Here is a 10,665-nt window from a genome sequence, read left to right on the forward strand (position 1 = left end):
CTAGGGAAAGAATTTATGAAGAAGACCCCAAAGCAATCGCAACGACAACAAAAATAAATAAATGGGACCTGATCAAATTAAAAAGCTTCTGCACGGCCAAGGAAACTATCACGAGAGCAAACAGACAACCTACAGAATGGGAGAAAATATTCGCATGTTACACATCCAATAAAGGGCTGATAACTAGAATCTACATAGAATTCAGGAAAATCAGCAAGAAAAAATCAAACAACCCTATCAAAAAGTGGGCAAGGGACATGAACAGAAACTTTTCAAAACAAGAAAGACTAATGGCTATCAAATACATGAAAAAATGCTCAATATCTCTAATCATCAGGGAAATACAAATCAAAACCACAATGAGATATCACTTATCTCCAGTGATAACGGCCTTTATCAAAAAGTCTCAAAACTAAATGTTTGCATGGTTGTGGAGAGATAGGAACATTCATACACTGCTGGTGGGATTGCAAACTAGTACAACCTCTGTGGAAAGCAATATGGAGATACCTCAAAAAGCTACAAGTAGAACTACCATTTGATCCAGCAATCCCACTACTGGGCATCTACCCAAAAGAATAAAAGACATTCTGTAAAAAAGACATCTGCACTAGAATGTTTACAGCAGCACAATTCACAATTACAAAGATGTGGAAACAACCCACGTACCCATCAACACATGAGTGGATTAATAAAATGCGGTATATATATACCATGGAGTTCTAGTCAGCCACAAAAAACAATGGTTATGTAGCACCTCTTGTATTATCCTGCATAGAGCTGGAACCCATTCTATTAAGTATCCCAAAAATGGAAAAACAAGCACCACATGTACTCACCATCAGATTGGTTTTAACTGATCAACACTTAAGTGCACATATAGTAATAATATTCATCAGGTGTCAGGCCGATGGGAGGGGGAAGGAGGTGATGGGTATATACACATCTAATGGGTGCAGTGTGCACTGTCTGGTGGATGGACATGTTTGAAGCTCTGACTCAGGTGGGGCAAGGGCAATATATGTAACCTAAACATTTGTACCCCCATAATATGCGGAAATAAAAAGAAAATTTAAAAAAATAACAAAGAAACAAACAAAAAAGATATAAAATAAAACCCCACAGAATGGGAGAGAATATTTGCAAATCATATTTGATAAGGGACTAGTACCCAAAATACATGAAGAACTTTTACAACTTAATGATAAAAAGAAAACCCAACTAAAAAATGGGTAAGTCATCTAAGTATTGAACGTACAGGTTTTGCATATACTGAAGAAGAGTAACACTCAATTTATCAATATCGATAAAATGTCCTTCAATTTTTATTACAGTTTCTACAAACAATTTACATAATGCTCTTGATTACAATGAAAATATTCTGCATATTGGGCAAAAGAATGAATAGATGCTGAAGATCACCAGATATCGAGAAGGTATCTCGCAGATCAATAAAGACAGATAAAACAATCAGTACAGTGTAACGGGGTAAAATAAAAAACAATTTTAAGATGTGTAAGGTTTTGAAAAATTCACCTTCTGTAGACCTTGCTCAAGAGTCTATCTATACTCTATTAATATAATGGAATAAAACAAGAAAGAGGAAATAGCCAACACAGGCAAGAGACAAAGGGAGCTCCCAAGCTAAGGATTATGGGAGAGACTCCAGGGTCACCCTGTGCCACAGCTGTGCAGAGCAACCAGTCAGGATTAGAGCAGGACAACACAGAGTTCACTGAAGAAAACAGAAAATGAACCCAAGAGATAACTAATACACATGAATGTTCTGAAGAGGGAGTTGCACTCCTGGAGGAAGACAACAAGATGAATTACACAGACTGCAGCGTAGAACCAAGCAAGTGATGAAACAAAGTTGATTAACTCCAGGGAAAACAAAAGTGTACAAGAAAGAAAATAGTCAGTCACACAGCACTGACTCAACTGAATGATATTAATGAAGTCATAAAAATGGAAACACTAAATAATTTAAGGACATATAATGATATAACTGAAGTCTGCTAGAAAGAAGGAAAGAGCAAAACCCCCGTACATAGCTGAGTGCCCAGGGATCTGTACCACAGCCCCAGATCCACACAGGCTGCTGTACTTGCTGGAGGAAGAGCGTATTTTCCTAATCCACACAAAGGCAGGACAGGGGCTACTACAGGCCTGGGGAAAGCAAGTGTAGGTGTGTTTGCAGAGAACAAGTCTTTCTCTCCCACAATTAATGGATACACAGTCATGAGCTACATAATGATGTCTCAGTCAATGACTGGCTTCTCATACGTCTCAGTCAATGACAGACCTCTCATACAACAGTGGTCCCGTAAGATTATAACACCATGCTTTTACTGTATCTTTTCTATGTTTAGATATACAAACACTTACTATTGCATTATATTAATAATTGCCTACAGTGTTCAACACAGTAACATGCTATACAGTTTTGTAGCCTAAGAGCAACAGGCTACACCATATAGCCTAGGTGTGTACTAGGCTCTAACACCTAGTTTTGTGTAAGTACATTCTGTGAGGTTTGTATTATGATGAAATCACTTACTGACACATTTCTTAGACTATATCCCCATCATAAAGTGATGCATAACCGTAATACAAAGTGAGAAAGAAAAAAAAATCAAGAAATAATGGCATAAGCAAGTTCCTTAGAAAAACAAGAGGTAAATATCAGAAAAAAAGCTAAAGAAATAGAAAGTAATTACTTCTAGAGAGCAGGAATGTGGGGTGAGAAGGGTAGCATGGAAGATTGCAGTTTTTCTTCTAAAAATTTTAAATTATACATGTCTAACTAATTAAAAGAACCTACCAGTAAAATTTAATATAGTAACTGATTAGAGGAAAAAAGTCATGATTATCTCAATAGATACAGAAAAAACAATTTGATAAAATTTAATACTCTGATTTAAGAAACTACCACAAATTTCCCTTAGCAAACTAGGAAGAGAAAGGAATATCTGCAGTTCAATACAGGTTATCTCTTACTTTTTAAGGTATAGGAAAGAAGGCCACTGTCACCACTGCTATTCAACGCTGACTAGAAAGTGGCCTAGCCAGTACATTAAAACAAGAAACAGTAAAAAAAAAAAAAAAAAAAAAAAAAAAAAAAAAAAAAAAAAAAAAAAAAGAAGAAGAAAGAAAAAAAAAGACAGAAACAAAAACTCTCTGGTACCCACATATGAATCTATTAAAAGATATGCAATATCAATCTCCCGGCTGTGATACTGTACTATAGTCATGCAAGACATTACCATTGGGGGTAACTGGGTAAAGGGTATAAGGAATCTCTTTGTATTACTTCTCATAACTGCAGGTGAATCTACAAATACTTTCAAATAACAAGTAGAAAACAAAAGGGTCCCTTTATGACAAAAATTATGTAACTTTACTGTAGGAAATAAAAGACCCAAGTGTACAAGTCATATACCATGTACATGGGTGGTGAGACTTAGTAATAGCAAGATACCAATTCTCCCCCAAATTAATCCTTAAATTCAATGCGTATCTAATAAAAAAACAGATATTTTGGTCAAATTTGATCATCTAAACCTAAACTCATAGTTAATAAGAACACCAAGAACAGCCTAGACAATTTTAAGAACAAGGAGGTGAAAGGACTCACTCTAGTCAAGGTTTATTACAAAGCTGTGGTATTTATGAGAGTCAGGCCCTCGCACATGGAGAGACAAATATACCAAAAGAATAGAAATAAAAGTCAGAAATGGATCCTTTATAAGGGAACTTGGTATACAACAGAAGGGAAATTTCCTATCAGTAGGTAAAAACTGGACTATACAACTAATAATGTTGGGATAACTGACCATCATAACAGTTAAGTTAGACCTTTGGGGTAGAAAACGATTTCTTTTTTTTTTTTTTGAGACAGAGTCTCACTATGTTGCCCGGGCTAGAGTGCCGTGGTGTCATCCTAGCTCACAGCAACCTCAAACTCCTGGGCTCAAGCAATCCTCCTGCCTCAGCCTCCCGAGTAGCTGGGACTACAGGCATGTGCCACCATGCCTGGCTAATTTTTTCTATATATATATTTTTAGTTGTCCAGATAATTTCTTTCTATTTTTAGTAGAGACGGGGTCTCGCTCTTGCTCAGGCTGGTTTCGAACTCCTGAGCTCAAGAAATCCACCCGCCTCGGCCTCCCAGAGAGCTAGGATTACAGGCGTGAGCCACCGCGCCCGGCCAGAAAAGGATTTAACACCTCAAAAGAACAAACTATAAGATAAAAGATTCATAAGTTTGATTTTAGAATGCATAAAACTTTTATAAGACTAAAGAGATCCACAGAAGGAAAAAAGCCTCTCTTAGATCAAATCAGAATTAGAAGAATGTACTCAGGAGAATATCTCACATCACATTTTTAAACAAAATACTAAATATTTTCATGGCAACAGGCATATGTGATAAAACTATAAATATAAGCAAAAGAAAGACATCCACTAACTTCAAGACACTGGTTATCTTGTATGGGAGGAAAGAGTAAATGATGGATGGGAAAGAGATTCTTCTTGTTTTTTTTTATAGAGACAGGATCTTGCTATTGCCCAGGCTGGTCTCAAACTCCTGGCCTCAAGCGATCCTCCTACCTTGGTCTCCCAAAGTGGTAGGATTTCAGGTGTGACCCACTACAGCGGGCCTAAGAAAAGAATTTCTTAAGCTGTATTTGTAATGTTTTCTTTTTAAAAATAGATTTGATGTAAAGACAGCAAAATGTTAATGCCTATCAATTCTGGGGATGGTTACATAGGTGTCTGATATTTTCTGTTATTATTAAAATACATAATTAACAAAAACACCAACAATAAAGCAAAGATAACCAATGGGACTAAAAAAAAAAAAAAAAATAGACCAGACTTGAAAATAAGGAAGAAAATGGTATAAGCAAGCTAAAGTTTCATAATTCATATTTTGAGGATCAATGGGTATTGCCTATAGTTGATGAATCAAGTAACAGTAGCGCAACCACGCCACAATATCTAGAGTTATAAAGGTAACCTACGGTAGATCTAAAATCAGAAACAAACCAGGTGGAGAAAAGCAGGAGTCTGTCTTTCATTTTAAGTGCGTTTGACCATTTAAAAGATTAACATGTGCATGCATTAGTTTGAAAAAAAAAAAAAGATATTTTTAGAAAAAAGAGCAAATGTTAATGCTCAAATTGAAGACTTAAAAAATGCCCATACTATCCCTAGAAAAATTTTTTTTTTTGGGAACTAAAGTAGTTAGTTATTCCCAAGAATTTCTAAATGTTTTATTTCAGTTAATAAAGGAATAATATAAAAGCCACCATACTGTAGCAAATATACCTATAGGAAACCAAATACAAGTCCTTCAAGTAGCAAAGCCGATTTACCCTGAAACTATATTATAGTTGAGAGCGGGATGGTCTTTTGGGACAGGAGGAACGAGAGGTTCTGGTTGCCACTCTTCAATCAGTTCTTCCTTTTCCTAAAGGAGAAAAAGAGTTAAAATATAGTGCAGTGTTAGTCACCTCACATTGACTTCAGCAATATCTAAATTGTTTCTTGTAATAAGAAAGTCATAATGAATATACTGCTAGAAATACCACGTCTAGCTGCTGTGGCTAGAATGAAAACACAATCGCTCTTGAGTTCTGTGCACTCACACCCTCACCTATTTCCTCATAACAAGCGAAATGATCTTTTTTCAATAACTTGACAATTTATGAAAATTTTATTTCTCTGCTGAGCATTTTTTTTCCTTATCATACACAACACATCAAAATTCAATTTGGAGTGGGTGTTGAGTAGGATTCTTTCAAATGTCAAATCTCCTTTAAGAAGACCACAGGGGAAACTTTTCCCTCAGGCTTCAGAAACAGTTGTACTTTTCCTGAGCAACTCATGTACCCTTCATATGAACATTCAAAATCCAATAGTTGTCCATGTTTCCCTCTAACCACCTATCTGTAAGATGGCTACTTACCCCTACCCAAGTATACAGGGCCAAACTATGGTATTCCTCTGGGTATTGACTTTACCCCAGCATTCCCCTTTTTTGCCTACCCTGATATTTCATTTCCCTTGATTTCCTTACACTACAGAAAACATTTTAATGTAACATAGTTGAACCACCACAAATCCTTTTTGGAAAAATGTAGCAACTGTAATGACACACCAAGTAATAAAACAGAGATTTAATTTCTTACCTTGACCGTAAGATCGGATCGTTCTTGTAATTTGTAAGTTTTAGAGAAAAGGAGTCTGATTATCCAGAGTATTAGAATTCCTTCCAAAATAAGATGGTAAGCAGGAGCCTAAGAGTAAGTCAAAAACAAAACAATAAAAGAAATGAAACACACACTTCCAAAACCTGTACATAAAAGTTAGTACACCTGTATATACTGCCTCCCATGACCTTTAATTTATTACTTCTTATACTTTACTTTCAAAGCTCCCTTAATTTCTACTCATTCCTTTTCCCATTTCTAATAGCAGGCAATTTCTCCTTCACATGAAAAACCTCTGATACTTTCAGCTTTTAAAACCTCTGTAGAAATAAAAATTAAATTTTAAAAAATAAAATCTGACACAGAATCGCAATATCTAAAACAATATCAATTATCAGATCCTTTAGGTAATTTAAATTTTTACTTGTGGGAAATGATTATCAAAACATTTCACGGCTAAACAAGCCTTCTATTACTTCCATCTATCCATGGATGAGTTAATACAGTCATGTGGAAACTAGTTTCCACAATTCTTAAAGTTCTGTGCATCTTGTACTCTCTGCATCCCTGATAAATTTCTTTAAATCCTTCTTGGAATATGGCAGAGGAAAAAAACGCTATAATGCTTAAACACTTAAAGGAACAGAAGGTCTTGTCTCTACCACAGTTCCCCAAAAGTATGTAGTGTTTTCCACTCAATAGACATAAAGATACTTTATCCTTCTCAGATCTTCTTTTCAACTGTATGTTTTCTGGATAAAGGCTAGGCTGACTTTTTTGTTTTCTGTAAATAGGCATTAGTGTCGTACACGTGGAAGATTTCAGATATCAACTAACCCCCCCGTCAGTCATGAAGTGCTCTACTCCAATGGGTTGTCCTTGGAAAAATCACTTAAAACAGGCATTTAGAAATGTAAACACAAATTATTTTCAAATATTAGAAAGAAAGAAAATGATAATGATTCACTACAGTTTAAAAAAACAAATCAGAATTTGGAGACTGGAAAACTGCTAACAAATTTGTACACAAACCTTCAAGTCAGTGCATCACTAACTTTAAAGCCATACACACATACTACACACACACACACACACACACACACACACACAGTTATTTCTTTTGGGGGTACACTATTCAAGACTCCTCAAATTCTACATACAAAGCGCATCAGAATTGGGTCAAGAAGTCTCTTTAAGATGATTTTTAAAATTTTCTGATCCCCTTGAATATAATTCATTTAGAAATAAGTCTAAATACCCTTTTAATTTTCTCAATAATTGGATTCTAGCAGGCAAACATCTGCCCCAGCCACTAGTTAAACAGCCTGCCCCACAAAGAAATCACTCCGAGAAAAGCTGAGAAACTATTTATCTAGTGAATTAATAAAAATCACAAATGCCACTTCTTTTCCTCCTTAGGAAATGTTATATACAGGGGGCATTCTTCCAAGTCTCACTGTTGGACAATTTCAGAGTATGAGAAGTTACCCTGTCAGACAGTCTTGAAAAAGGGAGCAAACAACATATGATATAAAACAATTCATTTCTAAAAAACATCACTTAAAAAATCATTCGATTTCAGTGGCTCTTCCTAGTTGCTACAATTAACCTAATACTGCACATTACTTAAACAATATATGAGGACAGGAAAGAGCCACAACTGCTTTCTTAGCTATTTTTCGAGAAAAAAATTTCCCAATGTCTTGCAATGGAAGACACCATCATTACGCCAGCCAATAAACAGTACTAGTAAATTTCAAAAAAAAAAAAAAATCAAAAGAAAAGTGAAATTCACTTTAAATGAGTGTATGCTCTATAACCACAGGGCTTTTCACCTGTTTATTATCTGTGCGGTCCATGTGGCTACTTAAATTTATATTTAAGTTAAATTAAAAATAATAGCCATATATGGTTAGTGACTACTATATTGAACACCTCGTAAATAGAAGCAAAAAGTGCTACAGGGCGGCGCGGGGAATATCAGTTGTTAAATGAACATTCTCTGACACTGTAATTTCATATTATCTTACACATCTGAAATAGCTAGCCTTTTAAAAAACTGTTAACTCTTCTTTCTTTACAAAGTTACTAAAATTAGTTGTGTCTTTATACGACAGAAAATGGGACGTACACGGAAGAATGACAAAGTATTTTTTATTCCTAAATCCTAAATCACTCGATCTCTTGCGCCCCCTCCCACGTGTTCCTTTCCTCCGACAGGACCGGGAACGGGGGAGCTCGAACCGGGGAGCTCGGTCCGAGGCTCCGCCATTCCCTCCCTACACTCCGCCGCCGGGACTGGGAGCTCCCAGGAGCTCTTCCAGCCAGAGACGCTGAGTCGCTGTGGGGCGTGGCCGAGCCAACGCGGCCGAGGCCTCCACAAATCCACACGCGCCGTCCTACCCTGCCCAGGGCTGGATGTAGTCGTGGGCCTCTTGGGCCGCGGACCCACCTCATAGAGCGCCTGTACCATCTCCACCAACACCCACTGCTCCGCCGTGGTCGCCATAGTCTCCAAGAATTTTTTCCGGGACACAGGCACGTCCGAAACAACGCGCGGCGCGGCTCAGTGACGTCTTCGCCTTGGCTGGGACAGGGCGGCTGCCGGGACCTGCCTCTTCGCACTTGCGCACTAACTGGCGCGGGGGGGGGGAGCGGGAATCACGTGGCTAGATTCTCCAATGGTCGTTGACCGTTTTCCCTGATGTGCCCGGCCCCGTGCTGGACTCGGGATGGAGGGAGTAACAGTAAATGGCCTTTGCCTTGGCAGTCAGTTGAGCACAGAGGTAAGAAATCCAGTTGCGTATTACGATTGAAAAATAAAGAACTATACATAAAAATAACCAGCTCTTACATAGCGCTTACAAAGTGTAGAGCATAGTCTAAGTCTTTGCGGTTATTAAGTCCTAGAGCAGTTCGGTGCAGAACGTTTTAGCACCTTCGTGTGCACATGCGAACTATGCACACGCATGCACACGCACATGCTTAATTGGATTGGATTTCTTAAATATAATTGGGGCCCAGGACAATATGATCGTGTGGAATTTCATCTACAACTTACTTTTTTCTTATTTGTTTTTCTAGCAGTTTTTCACTATGTATCTTGTATTTTTAATGACTGAAGACTATTTTCTTGAAATAATTTATTGTGTGTATGTCTCCTTCCATTTTATTTAAACATTTCTCTATTGGTGAACACTTACAATATTTCTACCTTTTTCCCCTTACAAACAATGCCGCCCTAAACGTTGATGTTCTGTATGCATATATTTCTGTGTATGTCCGAGTATTTCTGATCGGTTTTTTTAAAGTGAAATTTTAGTCAAAAGACTATGCACGTTATTAATTTTGATAAATACTGCCATACTGCCTTCAAAATGGTTCAACCAGTTTAAAATATTTGTAAGTGCTTCCATGCTGTAGTCCACAATGGATATTAGCTGTCTTTTAAAAAATTTTTTGCCAATTTAATGGAAATAAAATTGAGCTTTATTTTTCATGCTTCTGGTTACTCATGAGGTTGAGCAACTTCTTATATGTTTATTGGCATTTATAGACCTTCTATGAATTGCCAGTTCATATTCTTTATCTGTTTTACTATTGGTTAATTTTTTTCTTATGGATTTGTAGGAACTCCATGCATTTTGAATATTGTTTTCATATTTCATATGTGCAAGTTATTTTCCCTCGGTTTCTGTCCAGTTGTTTCTGTTCTTTTGTCATGCCTTTATTTCAAATTTTATGTGGAGTGATGATTCAATCTGCTTCTTTATTGACTCTGACTGTGTCTTGCTTAGAAAGGCCTTCTTCACCACACCTGTGATTTCCTACCATTCTCACATCAGTTTGCTGTTGTTACAGCTCTTTGCAAATTATATTTTTGTATGATGAGAGGTAAGGGATTTAATTATTCTTTTCCAAAAGAATAACAGATTTATTGAGTGCCCTTTATTCGAATAATCCTTATCCTGACTTTCCGTAATACTCTGAAATGGCACCAGTACTACATATTACATTTCCACATGGAGTTAGCATTATTTAGCCTATCATGTCAGTGCTCTGCCCACGTTCCCTCACATGCATTCCTATGTTTGTGCACATTGCCTTCCCTAGGTGCTTTCATTCCAACAGACCACACCTGCGTTTCTCAGAGCCCTACCTCAAAGGCTGCCAGATCCATGTTTCCTGCTCTCGTGGAGAGTTGGAACTATCTTGAGAATTTATCTTCTCCTGGCCAATACTTGATGGTTGCTGGGATACAAATATTGCATCTTCCTTGCCGCTCATAGCAAGACAACTCTGAGGGGTGAACCTCACCACCTGCCCTGCAATTCTGAATCAATGGTACTATGTGCAAATTATCTTACGTACCCATCAAGAAGTGTAGTCTATGTTTCCTCCCCTCAAGGTTGGGAATATCTTTGTGACAGCTTCTACAATAGAATGC

The 10,665-nt window shown here is 37.2% G+C and overlaps 1 protein-coding gene across 1 annotated transcript in view; it reads right to left on the reverse strand.

Moving 5' to 3' along the window:
* Positions 1 to 8,730, reverse strand: part of SPTLC1 (serine palmitoyltransferase, long chain base subunit 1) — a 70,843-nt gene extending 62,113 nt beyond the window's left edge. The window contains exons 1-3 of the mRNA XM_012653566.1: positions 8,671 to 8,730; positions 6,198 to 6,305; positions 5,382 to 5,476 (exon numbers count right to left, since the gene is read on the reverse strand). Coding sequence (XP_012509020.1) covers positions 5,382 to 5,476; positions 6,198 to 6,305; positions 8,671 to 8,727 — 260 coding nt within the window. The 5' untranslated portion in view covers positions 8,728 to 8,730. The remainder of the gene's footprint in view (positions 1 to 5,381; positions 5,477 to 6,197; positions 6,306 to 8,670) is intronic.
* Positions 8,731 to 10,665: the final 1,935 nt, after the last annotated feature.

The sequence above is a fragment of the Propithecus coquereli genome, unplaced genomic scaffold, assembly GCF_000956105.1.
Source record: "Propithecus coquereli isolate 6110/MARCELLA unplaced genomic scaffold, Pcoq_1.0 Scaffold423, whole genome shotgun sequence".
Taxonomy (NCBI): domain Eukaryota; kingdom Metazoa; phylum Chordata; class Mammalia; order Primates; family Indriidae; genus Propithecus; species Propithecus coquereli.